The sequence below is a fragment of the Protopterus annectens genome, chromosome 1.part1, assembly GCF_019279795.1.
Source record: "Protopterus annectens isolate FY-2018-M chromosome 1.part1, PAN1.0, whole genome shotgun sequence".
In the NCBI taxonomy this organism is placed as follows: Eukaryota; Metazoa; Chordata; order Ceratodontiformes; family Protopteridae; genus Protopterus; species Protopterus annectens.
The window spans coordinates 1,341,292,797-1,341,310,227 of record NC_056726.1 but is presented as its reverse complement, the minus strand read 5'-3'; the positions used below and the strand labels follow the sequence as shown (position 1 = coordinate 1,341,310,227).

The window sequence follows — 17,431 nt, the reverse complement described above, 5'->3', positions numbered from 1 at the left end:
ACAGATGGATACGTGCAGTGCATTGCTATGCTATAGAATGGGTGAATATTTTAATATAAAGAGATATGCTGAAACAGTGCCGATTAAAAGATGAGATTTCTTCACTTTGTCAAACTCCTGCTGCTAAAATTGCATCTACCCGGTTAGAACAGTAACTGGGAGAAATAAATGAAAACCTATCTGACCTTGAAAAAGATCTCATATAAAAAAAGAAATCCAAACTACAAAGTGACATTAGGGACTACAATAATAAGGCTTTTCTCTGGAGATCCAATCAAAACAGATGACAAAAAGCGTACGCTTCAATGAACAAGAAATGTTCCAGGGTCATCAGATGTCACACATTTCTTCAGAAACATCTAGAGGCTCCATGGACTGGGATAGTGAGGAAAATTCATATCCTTGTCTGCCCAGCACAACAACCACAGTATCTCCCAAATATTGTGAACGTTCACCCCAGGGATCAGTCCAGTTGCCCTACTGGACAGGGGCACTGTGAACTAACATTGGGCGGCACGGTGCCTGGGCAATTTTTTGGGCTAGGCTTGTAAAGGCTCCAGGGCCATTAGTCTAGTACACACCTATGAACCTGTAATTTTCTAAATGGGTAAACATTCTGCAGTACAGGATTGGAACCAGGATGGCACATCTAATGAACAACATGGAATGGTTAACTATCGAGGGAGTTATCGACAGTGTAATAAAAAGACCAGAGGGAACTAACTTTTTTTCAGGTGTAAATGGGAACAATTGTGAAAACAGTATAATAAACTTATCTGGCATTGCTTTAAGTAATACGCAAATATCTCTGATAAATCAGGGCCTACAGTACTGCCGAGACTATATATGCTAAAAATACATGTATTCAGATTGTGGAAAAAATTACATTCGACCAACTATTTTTTATTTATTATCTAATATAAAATTAAATGAGAAAAATGTTACTGTTTCCGATTCATTTGATGAAGTGAGTGATGATACAATGGACAGTTTCTATACAAGTGACTATGATGATTACTTTATGCATATTGCCAATTGGATACAAAAAATAAAATGTGTCAAAGTGATTTTATACCTCCTTTTAATCTTGAGGGTGTACAGTAGTTTTCTGCTATGGTTAATTTTACTACAGATCAAGCTTTTTTTTTTTTTTTTTTTTTTTTTTTAGAGTTTATGAAAAATAAAAGTTCAGTCACTTACAATTTAACCAAGGCAGAATGGAAAGTTTTGAAGGAAACGGGTGAACAGAAAGAACTTGTTTTTAAAATAAACTTGTACTAATGCATTTTACTCAACATTTAAAAATCTGTCTTGATCATTTGAATGACAAAACGTGTATAAAAAGATACCATTGAGTGAATATATAGATGCAAAAAAACGAATTTAAAACTTTATTAGAAAAAGGCTATAGGCTGGGGAATTTTTCCAGACAAGATGCTGATAAAAAAATTCTACAGTGATGAGGGTTTGATGGCATACTTTTACTGCCTACCAAAGATATACAAAAATATGGTTAACCCACCAGGTAGACCAATAATTTCTGCCTCTAAATATTTTTTACAAAATATTTTTACATAGTTACTTGCTGTCCTGTATAATGAAATTACCCTCTTTTATAAGAGGCACTTTTGACTTCTTAGATAAAATTAAAGACATAAGTTGGACAAATGATATGTATCAGGTCTCTTTAGACCTTAAAAGTTTGTACACTACTATTCATCACAAATTTGGTCGTGAGGCCCTAAAATTTCATTTTGGAGAGAGCTCTGTAAGCAATTACATTTTGGAATCGGTATACTTTTGTTTGAATAATAATTATTTTTGCTTTTATGAAAATATTTATAAACAGATACACGGTACAGCTATGGGGGCATCTTTTGACCCATGTATGCAAATCTGTTTATGGGCCTATTTGAAGCTGAATACTTGTACAGACATATATTTTATAAAAATTTGGGGATAAAATATTATATTTTTGTAAATGACCTGCTTTTTGTATGTAAAAGTGGTACAGACACGTTGCCATATTTTATTAAGAACCTGGATAATAACAGATTCCATCTGAATTTTGATGGTCTTCAATTTGGAGACTCGGTAGTATTTTTAGATGTACACCTACAGGGTTTTGTAGGCAACAGAATAAAGACAATGGTCCATCGTAAGTTTCAATATGCTAACAATTTTTTTACATGGATCTAGCTATCATTCTCCCCATTTGCTAGAATCACTCCCTTATGGGGAATTGTTATGTGTGTATAGGTTATGTAATGACATAATGGAGTTAGAAGTGGAAATTAATAGAATAGTACATTTTTCAAAAGGGGGTATCAACAAAGGGTGATTAGGAAAGCACTAGAGAAATGAAAGATTAATATGTATGACAATAGTAATAGGGTAAGGTTCGGTAATATTAAGGGGAGAAAAGAAAGTTAGGAAAAGAGAAGAATGTATATAGTAACTAATTATAGTCTGTTTAGAAACCAAGTAATGAATATTATTAAACAATTTTGGAGCTTTTTTGTTTACGTTTAAAGAGTTCAAAAACAATTTATATACTACTACAATTTTTTTCATATAAAAGAGGCAGAAATATTCAAGACATTATTGTTTATAGTAGATTTGTTAAGCCTAAAGAAAATCTGTATAATGAAATACAAATGAAAGTCACATTAACTGTGAAAATTGTTGTGTGTGTAAATGTAGTACAAATTATGTCACAGTTATTAATGGTATTCCTTTTTATCCCAATGGGAAATACTGTTGTTACACAGAAGGTGTTGTTTATGTTTTAAGATATTCCTGTAAACTCTTTTATATAGGTGAAAGTAAGAGATCTTTTAAGACTAGATTGCAAGAGCATATAAGAGACATAAAAATAAGGAGAGTAGTCTATCGGCTACACTGTTTAAACTTTGTCACAATAGTAATCCTGATTTTTAAGAGGCACTGTTTTGGAACACGTAATTCAGAGTTTTGGAAGTTTTGCTATTAAGAAAAAAATTACTTTATAAAGAATCTGTTTTTATTTTAAAATACAATACATAGACCCCTAGTGGTTTAAACACTGAATGCACTCAGAGGCTTTTAATTTAATTATTAAAATATAAATTGTTTAATTTTTTAATAACTTTTGTATTAGGTGTACAAGATGTAGGGTTGGTCTGTTTACACTACGACAACTGAGTTGCCGAGGTGCAAGAGTTTTTTAATAAATCTTATCTTTTGGTGCTGGACGTTTATTTTTGTTTTAGACATACTGTAATGTCCTGGTTCATTATGAAAGTTACCACCCATTTCGCCAGAAGAAGAGTGTTGTGAAGGGACAGATGGTTAGGCGGCCAAGACTGGTTAATGACAATGAAACATTTGGAGAAGAGATGGCTACACTAATTGGTATGTTTAGAGACAGGGGCTATCCAATTCAATTACTGGTTAGGATAAGAAATGAAGTTATAAGAAAGCATGACATGAATTTTGCCCCTATTTTAAAGTTGAGTGTTGGGCATGAGTTTAGTTCTACACAGGCTTAGAATAAGAGTGGCGCAATGGTAGTGCATTATAATGTGACACACCAGTGATAGTCACCACATTAAACACTTACTGGAACTTGCTTATACCCCCCGAATTAAAATTGATAATAGGTGTAAAACCACAACTGGCATTCAGTAAGGGCATTAACTTGAAAGGATTATTTGAGAGGCATCAAGTGAGTAAACATGGTGCACATGCATCCAATAAATGTGGAGCTTGTAAATTTTGTAAGTTTATTAATGACGGTCCATACGCATCTATACTGGGCTACAATAGAACCATTTAATGTCCTGGACATTGCAATTGTAACACAAGATTGGTAGTGTATGCTGCAACCAGTATGGGATGACTGACTTTTTTAAGAGAGCAAGACCATACAAAAGCTTAGAGAGTGGATTGCAGAACACAGTAGAGATACTAAAAACAAACAAAAAAAAAAACAGCAATAGATTATATGTACACAGTTTGAATTGTACAAATTTTTAAATATTTTTGTTTTTTGTTATAGATAAAGTGAAGGAAAATGAAAGAGGTGGCGATTTTAAAGCTTTACTGGAAGTTAGGAAGACAGCCGAGATTAAACACTAGACAAGCACCAGGTATTAACTGATTGTTGTTCTATCACTGGTGTATTGAAATTAAGGCCAATGCAGGTTTAAATGTCTGAATTAGATTTTTTTTTTCATGTTTACTATTTATGGAGATTTACCATTTTGCAATGACAACTGTTTTTTACTACAGGTTTAACTTTTACAATCAACATTAAGTGTATTTAATTGCAACAAAAACTTTATAATATACCCATTTTAAACAAATATTTTATATAAATATTTTATGTTAAATGTATGTAATTGTAGAATGCTGCCGAACTGGGTGTTACAGACTAGTTACATTTGTATATTTATGTATGGAATGGTTTGGCTTATTTGTATAATTAATTTGGTCATGTGATGGCTTCTGGTATTTAAGTGTAAGCGTTTTACATGTTCTCTACTCTGATGATGACCTAGGATGTAGAAGGGAAAAAGTGCCAAGTCTGTTGAATTTTATGTATTAAATAGAGTTCCGGTGCCACTGCAGTTTGTGGTGCATTTATTTTTCTGTAATTTTAGGATTTGAACTGACCGATACAGTGGAATCCGGAGACCTTTTCCTGGTCTCTTTTAACTTTTCTTTTTCTTTCCTGATGTTATCCTTTTCTAGTGTTTCTATTTCATTAATTTCCTTTTGCTTTTCTTTATCTTTAGTCCTGTTTCTTAGCTGGAGATACAACAGCAGAAGAAGAGGAGGAAGCTGAGGGAGAAGACTCTGTCTGTGCAGAAAGAAGGCCGTTAATTTACTTTTCTCACAGTGTTTGGATGGCTCTGGTGGCAAAGGAGGCCCAAACTGTACACTCTGTGTCAAAAGCAAAGTGTCCAAACAATACACACAAAAAAATCTGGATCCTGAGGAAGGATTTTGTGCCCACATTTCACACATTTTTTGAAATCTTGGCTGTTGGACATCCTGAAAAAATGAAAGTCTACACCAAAACCAACAACCAACCACAAAGAAAAAATATCACTATATAAACTAACATATGTGACATATGTATATGTGTACATATATATATATATATATATATGTATATATATATATATATATATATATATATATATATATATATATATATATACATATATATATATATATATATACACATATATGAAAAACTCTAACACTAAAGAAAAAAAAAACACTGTACACAAAAAGGGTGAATAAAACTATCCCTTACTACTTATCAAAAAACTAGCCAGACAGTCTCATTTGTTTTGCTTACGTTTACACCTTATTGACATTGGGAGGACAGTTTTTCCAAGGTTTACAAACTTTTCAATTAAGAACATCTACCACGGTCACAGAGGTATCAGGATTTATATATTACATAGTGGGATGAAATTATTTACTATTTGTGTTATTCTAATTATTATTTGTCTGTACTGCAAGTCTATACAATGACACTCAAATACAGATACACTGTATACTGGTATGAGCGAATTACAAGATTCTAACGGTAAGTTTATTTACAAGACTTAGAATTTAAGTGCTGTACATATTTGCTTTGGTAATCAAGGTAAATATGACAGAGAAATTACAGAGCAGACATATAAATATGCCATTCTTTTCCATAAGAACATTATTAGCTAAGAATTAATGGGAGTAAAACTTTAAATATGCTGAAAATGTATTCTCAAAAAAAAAAAAAAACTTGGAATACTGAAAGCAGCCATAAACTAAAAAAAATTGTACTGCAGTTAAAAGATTGATTTTGTACACAATGGAACTAAATATCCTTGAGAATGTAAATGTACCTGCAAGAACAGTTAATCTTGAAGAATGCAGATGTCATCTGAATCTGCTAGCAACATGAAGAAACAGTAAAGCCAGAAAATTATCCCACAAAACAGGTGACAGTCTATCCCATGAGGCAAAGTAACAGTATGTGCTGATGAACTGGATTTTAAGGATATTAGTTGACAGCTACAAATGAAGGAGATGGGACCGATTTGTAAATACTGTAATTCTATATCTTTTAATTATTCTGCAATGGGTAGTGTACATAAGTGCTGCTCTTGAAAATGTTGAGGGATGTATACTGGGAAAAAAGGTGTCGGAAAGCCTGAACTGACTCTAGTATAAACAAACCATGCACTATCCAAGTGGTCCCAAAAGAGATGAGAGGATGGGGTAAGACCAGAAGAGCAGAGTCTCCGATCAACCACCGAGCATTCACTGGGGATGGGGCAGGACACCTGGGGATGTGGATTGCTTTAGATGAGCTGGTCAAGCATGGCGATGCTCCTGACTAATCAGTGCTGACACCCAGAGGTGCACCCCACAGGTGATGCAACAGTGATCCCTCACTAGTTGGGGAAGAGCTCATGACTAACATGAAGTTACCCTGCAATTACACTAAGAAAGAGGGCGCTCTGATTAATGTCTGACTTCCACATCACCTCCCTTCTCTTCTTGAAGTAGTATAGACAAGCGGCTGCAAGAAAAACTTGCTATCAGTCCATCTGCAGGGCCCTTTCCACACCTTTCTTCTTAATAGTGATGTATTCTTTGAGCAGTACTGTATCTCATAGTGATGTATTCTTTGAGCAACACTGCATCTCCTGGGGTTGGCCAAGCTGAGATGCTTGCAACTAATGCAATGCTTCATGCAATGCTCCTCTCCCAGGAAAAAAAAGAGCAGTGGTGATGGTGGTCCAGCCTTGCAATCTAATAAATGCAGGAACATAATGAATTTATGATTTTATAAGTATTAGAAGGAGGGCTCTCCTAACGATGAATATCAGGAACAGTATCTAAACTGTGTAAGTGTTATAAAAGAACCAAGGAGCATAAGGCCTGAAAACACCTTAAGTCTGCCCCAATATGTCCATATGCTGGAGGCAAACACTCCCCTAGTTCAAACGCTAGAGAAAATTCTGCCCTGTACCTAACTGGAGGTAACAGAAGAAAAAATCCAAGTTATCCACTGCAGTAACCCCATGGAGTCATGTCAGAATGGCCCTCAGAATTAATTAATTCAAGTAAGAGGTAAACTGTACAGAAAGAAAGCAAGTTGCCTTATATAAAGATAACAAGTTATACAGAAGGAAGGTGAAGGACTGGAAGAGAAGCAACTCCAAAAGGTTTAGAAAGAGTTTTGATGTTTCCACTTTGATTAGCAGTACTGTGACATACTGTTTCAAAAATGTGTACTCGAAGAACTAAATTGTATTGCAAATCACTAGACCATCCTTTCAATATAATCCTGGCATTTATGAGTAGAATAACTTATTTTGTGTATGAAGCATTCAATATTATCCACTATGCAGGAATCATAAACCTTAGGAATTCAAAATCTACAAATACACTGCACTAAAAACTGTCTTGCTCCTGCATGAATTAACTAGTGGAGTACAATTAACAGCATTACTCTTTCCCAAAATGTTGGAAGATGGGCTGAACAACATTCAAATCCCCTGTGCAAAACAAAGGCCTAGCATTTAATATTAAGTATAACATTGTGTCTTTTGCTAAGAAAGTGACTGCAAGTGACTACATCAAGAGTAAGGCACTAAATTAATTTTTACTAAAATGTCACTACAATCATCTAAGAAGACCATGGGTAGCAACCTAATACTCAGTGAAAGTCAATGTTCCCCTGTATTTCTCTGGTTCCCTCTGTTGTACAATATAATGTTTCACTCTAATCAGCACATTGTCCAACTACTAAAACTTCACATATTTATTTCCAAAACGTTCAGTAGATTGAGAAACCTGAGTTACTCAGAAAGACTTCCGACAATTGTCTACTGCAGTACCTTACTGCCTACTTGTTAGGTGAGATCTGCACCTTCTAATATGGACTCTAAACAAATGTGCTTCTTGAAAAATTATGTCTGAACTGTACAAATGAGGGCAATGCCCATACAAGCACTTTTAACATTGAAATCACCAATAAGAATAGTTCTAACCATGACAAATTCATCACCTAGTAACTCCCAAATTTCTGGAAAAAAAAACTTCCATTGACTGTGGAACGAGGCAGGTCTCTGCAAAATTTAAGAAACATTTTGACGGCTACATAGCTAACACTAACTTTCAAGATATAATAATGACTATCAATCTTCTGGAAGCCCGGAAAGCCTCAAGTGTATATAAACTAAAACTTAGTGTAAGGTCACCCTTTAAATTTCATATTATACTGTCTGTTAATAACTTGTGTTTTAATGTGCATGGACTTAGAAAAGAATAAAGTTTAATAAAAGTATTCTAATACATATAAAACTTTAATCTTTATGTAAATGAACTTAAATATAATAGTATCCCTGTATTCCTAATAAAAAGATTGGAAAAAGAATACCAAGCACATTTTAGAAAGGATAATCACTTTATTTATTACCTGTGCCCACTGGTAGAGCTGTTCTAGTAGTGTTTTATCTAAGTCAGATGTACCAATAGCCAAAACCTGTTTGTTGTGAACAAGGTTTTCCAGTTCTCCCCAATAAGGTTGCAAATGCTCCAGTGTAAGTTCAGTTCCATCCTCAAGAGGAGGGGGAGCAATAATTACAGAATCAAGATTGGAAACATCGAGAGCCGCACATGCTGCAAACAAAAATCAGGCAAGTATTAAAAATGGGCAAATAACATAGCATCTGTAGCTAACAAATAACCACAGAGTGTAGAGTAATCCTCTTTCATGATTAGCATGCTCTAAACAGTCAGGGACAGACTTCTTTAGTAACAGTATCAAAAATCTTGTCAGGAAAAGAAATGGCAATTTTAATGCTTCTCATAAAGCAAATTCACTCTAGAACAGAAAATGGGTTCATCGAAATTTAAAACAGTTTTAAAGGACACACCCATTTCAAACAAAGTAACTGTCATGACAGAGTAGTAGCTGTATTTTTGACAAAAAAAAAAAACACAGACATAATATATTTAAAACGATGTTTACTTTATTAGATTTGTAACAGACTCTGACAACAATTATTTGCATGCCACACAATCTATAAAACGTTTTTTCAGTTTAGTACCATACAGGCAAACCAGAAAGTACAGTTGTATACACTTACCATAAATGTAGATGTTCGACTGTATTCACTGTTGCAGTCATCACATGTGGGTTATCCCTGCTGTGATAGGGCCGGCCCAAATACCAGAGTCAATGTTTTTCTGCGTCGGCTGCTGTCGCTTGATGACTGATATCAGGTCGTCAATGCTATAAAGCAAGGCAGCTGAAGCCATTACATCAGTTTTTCTTGCCCTAACCAGTCAGAAGCCCAAGGAAATATGGCAAAGTAGTCCTGGTGGCTAAAAGCCACCATAAGAAGCTTATGTCTCCCTAAGGAAAGAGGATATAAGGGGGAAGGAGGGTGGGAAATGAGGACTGCAACAATGAATAAGCTCGAACATCTATATTTATGGTAAGTGTACACAACTGTACTATGTTCTTTGTGTTTCACTGCTGCAGTCATCACCTGTGGGAGGATTCCCAAAGCTGAGGAGAGGGGTGGAAGGATTAGTTAGACACCTAGGCATGGGTAAGCATGCACTGCAGAACTACAGAGGCAAACCCTGCCCTGGCCTTACAGAAAAGAGGTAGGTGGTAATGTTTTGTAAAGATATGGACAGAGGTCCAGGTGGCAACTTCCAAGATGTCCCTGGTGGGAACTCCTCTGAGGAATGCTCTGGAAGTAGAGGCTGCCCTAGTGGAATGGGCACGGATAGACTTAGGGGGTGGTTTCCCATGTAACCTGTAACAGAAATAGATACAGTGTGATATCCATTTTGAAATGGTCTGCTTGGAAATGGGCTTCCCCTCTGCCCCTGGGGCAAAGCTGACAAGAAGCTGGTCTGTTTTCCTGAAGGGTTTAGTATGGTCCAGGTAGTATCTGAGCTGTGTGTGCACGACTAGTGAGTGCAGAACTCTTTCCTCCTTGTTTTGAGGGTTAGGGAAGAAGGTGGGTAGATGTATGGCCTGGTTGAGAGTCACATTAGATATCGCCTTGGGCATAAAGGAGGGGTTAGTCCTCAGGGAGACCTTGTCTACATGGAAAATCCCGAAGGGTTCAATGGCCATCAGTGCCTGAAGTTCTGAAACCCTTCTGGCTGAGGTGATAGCTAGTAGGAAAGCAGTCTTCTAGGAGAGGTATTTCAGTTCTGCTGAAGCAGCAAGTTCGAAAGGTGGTAAGGTTAGTTTTTCCAGAACATAATTCAGGTCTCAGGCTGGCGTGGGAGGCCTTATGGGAGAAGTCCGATATTAGAAGCCCCTCTGAGGAATTGTTTAATCAAAGGATGTGAGAACAGGGGCTGGTCTGTATCGAAATGAGCTGAAATGGCTGAGCCATGGATCTTAATAGAAGAGAAGGGGAGGCCACTATTGAGTAACTCTGCTAGATAAACCAGGATAAGAGGAATGGAAGATTGTGAGGAACTGCTCCCTCTGAACTGGCTCCAGGAACAGAATCTTTTTCATTTCCCTGCGTAAGATTTTTCTGGTGCTGGGCCTTCCGGCCTCTGTGATAATGTCTAAGACCTGTTTAATTAACAGGGGCCCCTTGTTTGCTTTTAGAGTATTAGCCATGCTGACAGTTTGAGGGTCTGTAAGTCTGGGTGCAGCATTTCCTCCCCCACTTGAGTCAAGAGGTCTGAAGTCAGGGGAAGCTGCTTAGGAGGCTGTGATGTCAGGCTGCGCAGTAAGGGGTACCAATGCTGTCTGGGCCAATCTGGAGCAATGAGGATAGCCTTTGGTCTCACCTCCCTTATCTTGATCAGTACCTTGGGAATAAGAGGCACAGGAGGGAATGCATGTTCCAGGGAAAGGTCAAGGCATCCACCTTTCACGCTAGGTGGTGATACTCCTTGGTACATAATTTTTCTAGCTGGTAGTTGAGGTGTGAAGCAGAGAGATCCACCTCCAGAGTTCCCCACTCCTGAGTGACTTGCAAGAAGATTTTTCTGTGGAGCTGCCATTCGTGGAGGTCCAGAATGTTTCTGCTCTAGTGGTCTGCCAGGGTGTTATTGATCCCTAGCAGGTATTGGGCTATTAGGTGTAATTCCATGGAGGAGGCTGTCAGCCAGAGGTTCATGGCTAGTCTACACACAGGGAAAGATTGGGTGCCTCCGTTTATTGATGCACCACATTACTGTGGTGTTGTCTGTTCTGATAAGGAGAACCCCAGGCCTGAGGTGGGGTTTGAAGGATGTCAGAGCTTTTTGCACTGCCATTATTTCCTGCTGGTTGATGTTAAGGGGAGGTGCTGGGCATCCCAAAGACCTTGGGTGCACCTTCCTGCCAGGTGAGTGCCCCAAGCAAGGTCTGAGGCATTGGTGGTGATTGTCCGCCCGGTAGGGGGGAGAATGAAGGGAACACCCTTGTTTTTGCTCAGGCCCCTGCCCACCAGAGAAACTCAGACCTTATGCAGGGGATCACAGGGAGAGAGGTCTCTAGAGACAGAGTGCTGGCATCAAAGGTTCTTTAGATACCACTGAAGTTTTCTTATGTGAAGTCTGGCCAGAGGAATTAGAAGGAAGCAAGATGATATGTACCCCAAGGCTTGCAGGAACTTCCTCGCCGTGAGGTGACTTCTAGAAGCCAGCTGGTAAAGTAGAGAGGCAGGAAGCTCTGCTTTTCTGGGTATAGGAAAGCCATTTTGGATGCTATGTCCAGCAGTGCTCCCAAGGAAATGATCTTCCTGGAGTGTGTTTGCTTTGATTTCTTCTCGTTGATGGTGAACCCTAAGGAAGTTAGGAGGGTTTTGACAAAGAGGAGATCCTGAAGCAGTTTTTCTTTGCAATCTGCTTGAATGAGGCAGTTGTCCAGATAAGGGTAAATCTGAATATTTCTTTGTCTGCAAAATGCTATGGCTGGGGCTAAGCATTTGGTGAATACCCTGGGAGCAGTAGATAAGCCAAAGGGTAGCGCAGAGAACTGAAAGTGTAGTGAGCCTGCTCTGAAGTGCAGGAATTTCCTGCAGGATTCCCTTATGGGGATGTGGAGGTAGGCATCTTTTAGGTCTAGGTTCACTAAGAAAACATTTCTCATCAGCATAGGCAGCAGCTGCTGCAAAGTTAGCAATTTGAATTTGGGGACCACCAGGTAGGTGTTCAGAAAGGATAGATCCAGGATGGGGCACCAAGTGCCCACTTTACTTGGAACAAGGAATAGTCTGGAATAAAAGCCTTTGCCTGTTTGATCTGCGGGAAAAGGTTCTACTGCCCCCTGGGATATGAGAGTTTGGACTTGCTTCAATGCCTCTGCTCACTGATTTGGGGGTAAGTCTGGGTACCCTCTTGGAAATGGGAGTTCGTTGAAAGAGAATTTGTATCCCTGGAAAATGATTTTTAAGACCCATTGGTCCTTTGTTACAGAAAGCCAATTTTCTTTGCAGAGGGAGAGCCTTTCTCCTTGCTTTTGGTGAGTGAAAGGAAGGCAAAGGGGGGAGGCGTCATTGTGAATTTTTGCCATAGAAGGATTGCTTAGAACTCCCTGCCTTGTGGTGGAAGTGGTCCACTTTTTGGTTCTCTGCTGTCCCTGTGATAGGGGGCTGGGTGGACTGTCCTTGCGGGGCTTACCTTGCCCCTGCCTGCTAGGTGCAGGAAAGGACCAGTGTTTGGAGGGAAAATTCCTGCTAAACCTAGGAGGTTGAACCTGAAAGAAATCTTTTACTGTTTGCACAGATTTTGCTTTGTCTTCCATCTTTTTAAGCAATCTTCTGCTTTTACTTCAAACAAGCGGTCCTTATCCAAAGGTGCATCAATCAATTTAGACTTGACATGATCAGGAGAGAGGTTGTTCCCTCAACCATGCATGTTTCCTAATGACAGATCCTGACACTGCTGCACTTGAGGCTTCTAGGGCATCATATCCACAGTGCAAGGAGTGCTTCACCACTTGACAAGTAGAGTGCAGTAAATCTGTTAACTCTTTCGAATTGGCACAGTCAGGAAAGTTAGAAATATTTTGCTTTAATAGCTCCAAAGTGTGTTGTTGATATTTTAACATGCAGAGGTGTATACTTTTTTACCCCATCTGTCCAGAGCTCTGGCATTCTTGTCATAAGGAGTAGGATTCTTTGCAGAACTAGCCTTAGCTCCTTTGAATCCCTGTGTGATGACCTCTGGGTCTGCAGCAGGAATTCTGTACAGGTATTTGTGAGAATCTCGTACTCTGTGATACCTGTCAGGTTTACTGGGGGCAGGTGGGAGGGCATCAGGGGCTAAGCTGGATTAATGGAAAACATCATCCACCACTTCTAGGATAGGGGTGATGGCCGGGGGTCTGTACTGGGGCAGGTCTAGAAACTCTCTTAGCCTTTCTTAGACTGAGGGAAGTCCTGAGATTCCCAGTGGAAATGTTCCCTGAGGGTGTGAAGGGTTTCCCCAAAGGAAAGCTCTTCTGGTGGGGAGGCAGAAGGAATGGATTCCTCTGCATCCAAATCCTCATAAGCAGTCAGAGGTTGTTGTTCCTCTTCAAAATCTGAATAATCAGATTACTCAGAATCCTGCTCTGTCATTATTTCAGGAGAAGGGTGTCTTTTCCTTTTAGAAATTGTGGCCTGACTACCCCTGATAAGGGAGATAAGATCCTCCGCTATCTTAAGCATTTGGGCTTGGGGTGGTGGAGCTGGAGTAAGATGGTGGCTAGAGGTAGCTTTTCTAGGAATGGCCTGGCTTCTAGGCCTAAGAGAATCTGCACGTCTGAGAGCAATGGTAGTAGGATGAGAAGACGTCATTTTTTGTCTAGAATCGGGAGTGCAAAAGGCCTCCTCAGAAGCTGGCGCCTGTGTTGCGGCTCAGGACCAAACCGAAGCAGAGACAACCAAAGGCTCAGAAGATGAGGATTTCTGCCGCATACCAGACTCCGAAAGGGTGTCGGTAGAGGCCTGTGTAGATATCGTATTGGGCATCAGGAGCTGTGAAAGTGCCTCAATGAATTCCGGAGAACTGACAACCTGCTTAGCGGTAGCATCTTCAGAAAGCTTAGCCTTGTGTGGTCTGTCTTTATCTTTAGCTTTACATTTTTTCAGAATGTCTACGGATTGTTGGCTGATGGATGCCATATCAGAATGCGAAGACGGAAGACGAAAATACCTGTCTACAATAAGAGCCCTACGATTAATGGTTTTCGCATTAAAGAGGGCACAGAACCGGCAATGGGGGACGTCGTGGTCTGGACCTAAACAAGTGATGCAGTATGAATGGAAGTCTTGGTGTGGAATCTGCTTTCCACAGGCGAGACAACTGTTAACTTTTTTGGACATCGGTTAGTGCAAGAAAAAAGGATCCCCAACGGGGTACTTAGCTTTAGACGGTTTCAGCTGTAATTCCAGCTCTGGTAGTGACCGACCGGCACACTTGCAAACTGCTTCTGCTATGGTCCCCATGGCAAGAAAGACTGATGTAATGCCGTCAGCTGCCTTGCTTTATAGCACTGACGACCTGATGTCAGTCATCAAGCGACAGCAGCCGACGTAGGAAAACACTGACTCTGGTATTCTAGCCGACCAAGGGCTACCACAGCAGGGATAACCCACAGATGATGACAGCAACAGTGAAACATGAAGAACATCTTCAGTATCAAACAACTAGGCAGAACTGTGGCTGTAAGTACTTCTGGCAAATGTTGCGCAACATATATTGCAATAATGTTCCTTTAATGATTTTGTGTACTCTTTATTTATCCTGTATGACATCATTTATGTCAAAATTAAAGAAAACAAAATGAGGCTTAAAAACTATCAAGTATCCATATTCCATTAATTAAAAAACAAACAGCTACATACATGTGTGGAAACTCTTTCTCCATACTCTACCATAGTATCAACCACTTTTCCCAGGTATGCTTTCAGTATCTCTGACTCTACCTAATCTATGCTGAAACACCAACATATCCTTTATTATATTATTTTCTGTCCACTCGGTCTTTCCCAGTGGCTCTCCTTCCTTCACTCCACTGCAAACCTCTCATCTTCTTTGCTCAAGAATTCTGACAAAAGTCAAAAATAACAGGGGGACAAGGGCCAAAGAGCAGGGACAAATTTTTCAATATTACACTAATGTCTGTCATTAATAACTGACTGTAGTCCTCTGATGGATACCAGAAATCAAATATTTTATGATGGACAAGAAAATATATGAGACAAAAATAAAGGACTTTCAACAAAATCAGAGAGAGACTAATCTGTTCATTTCCTGAAGAAAGAGCCAGCACTTTCAGTCCTAGCAAGAGCTCTATGACCTATTTCCTTGAGAAACAGTCTACTCAGCCCATTTGTTCCCTGGAGAGACAAGAGTCAGGAGATATGAAGTGGGTTAGTCTGCTTACCCAGCAGACTCCAGTCACTGCTCTCTGGAGATCTTATCCACCACAGCACCTCTCCTGAGCTCCACTGTGTCTGCCTATCACAGGATACATGCACCTCTCCACACACATCTTCCCTGGTTTAAACTTCCTCGGTGTGGGTAGTGTATGCTCAGCAGGCTTGTTCTCCAGGGGTGTAAAACATGGTGCTTCCTCTAGATGTCACAGAAGTGCTGAACCAGAACCATTTTCCCCTCACCAGGATGGACAAGCCAGTGATAGATGCTCACTCCCATCCTAATTGGCCCATCCCCTCCAGCTACCATAATACAACACAAGGCAGGCCATCCGATCTCAGACAAAACTTCATCCATATGCCCTTTTGTCCACATGGCTGTAATACAGCTAAATTGGTGTGATAAATTTCACCCCCCCCCCCCCATGAGTAGTCTTAAGTTTTCTTTCCATTTCACCTGCACTACATGACTTAATGTTAACAGCAAAGGCTATCGTGTGTGTATGTGTATACACATATACACACACACACACACACACACACACACACACACACACACACACACACACACACACACACACACTTTTTGAAAGATAAATGAAAGAAAGAGATTTTTAAATGTAGAATATGACTAAAACATTCAGTAAGGACTCGAGATAAGAGATGACTGGCTTGCTTTAATCATTTGAGGACTCATAAAATCTTCCAAATCACAGTTCACCTCAGGAACACAGTGGACTGCTTTCTTTGGCGGAGAAAAGAGTAGACACTTCATGTGGAGAACTTTCAGGATCCTGAGGTCTGAGTGAAAAGCATTGTAAGTTGTTTACCAGACTGTGGTGGTGAAACGATGACATCTGAGTTACAGGATGACACGCAATTTACTGGTCAGGCTGCTGCTTCATCCAAACCTATGGTCAATGGTTTTAGATAGTGGCTGAAAGAAAGTGATCACAGATGCCAACAAAAAAAAACATTTCTTTGCTTGGAGTACAGCTACTGCTCCTCCATGCTGAAAGGAGTCACCTGAGGGGGTCTGGCCACCATGCAAAGATGATGCATTGTAGCCTCCTGCAGGAGCTCATAGTCCACTGGAAGCAAGCCTCAAGGCAGACACAGAAGATATTAGATGAATTATATCACTCAGGTTACCTAGAAATGCCTAGGGATCCCACAGGATGAAGTGGAAATGATACTGGGGTAGGAAAGTACAGTTTACTCTACTCTGCTTGTTAAAATTGCAATCTTCAAGTGCTTTTGTCTTGCATCAAGACTTCATCAAAACTGCAGTAATCACGTAAACCACAAAATATAAAGGAACATCCTGTAGTCATGTGGTTAAAACCGACCAATACAAATAATGCTTAAAAAATTAATTAATTAATTAAAAACTTGAAAATGTAATGACAGTTTGAAACAGTGTATATGAGTGAAAAAACAGTGCCAAACATGTTACAACAATGTATATACAACAAATTATGACTGATGAATTACCCCTCAATACTTTTCAATTTAGGACACAGAAGAACACCTCAACAGAAAGGAATTAATATGGATTTTGATGTGTGATGTCCTTACTTCCCCTGGGCTTAATGACTGCTGTTCCATTACTCCAATCCTAAAATTGAAAAGTATGCAGGAGTAATTCATCAGTCATAATTTGTTGTACATACATTGTTGTAGCATACTTAGCACTGTTTTTTCACTCATATACACTGTTTCAAAGTGTCATTACATTTTCAAGTTTTTAATTCATTAATTTTTTAAGCATTATTTGTATTGGTTGGTTTTAACCACATGACTACGGGATGTTCCTTTATATTGTGTGGTTTATGTGACTACTGCAGTTCTGATGAAGTCTTGATATAAGACGAAAGCGCTTGACTGCTGTTTTTGCTCAATAAATCTTTGGTGGTTGCTACTAGCTGTGTGGTTATGTACTGGACTTGTGTGCTCCCTGGACCTCCATCAGTTTTTCTTGTTTGGTTCTTGGTTTCTCTTGTTACAATTGCAATCTTCACCAGAACAGGCTTAAAAAAATGGAT

The 17,431-nt window shown here is 39.2% G+C and overlaps 1 protein-coding gene across 2 annotated transcripts in view; it reads right to left on the bottom strand.

The window, feature by feature from the left end:
- The window catches only part of GCLM (glutamate-cysteine ligase modifier subunit), a 557,909-nt gene that overhangs the window by 202,635 nt on the left and 337,843 nt on the right, over window positions 1-17,431 (bottom strand). For both annotated transcript variants that reach the window (XM_044081903.1, XM_044081895.1), the window contains one exon: window positions 8,468-8,670. In XM_044081903.1, the coding sequence (XP_043937838.1) occupies window positions 8,468-8,670 (203 nt within the window). The remainder of the gene's footprint in view (window positions 1-8,467; window positions 8,671-17,431) is intronic.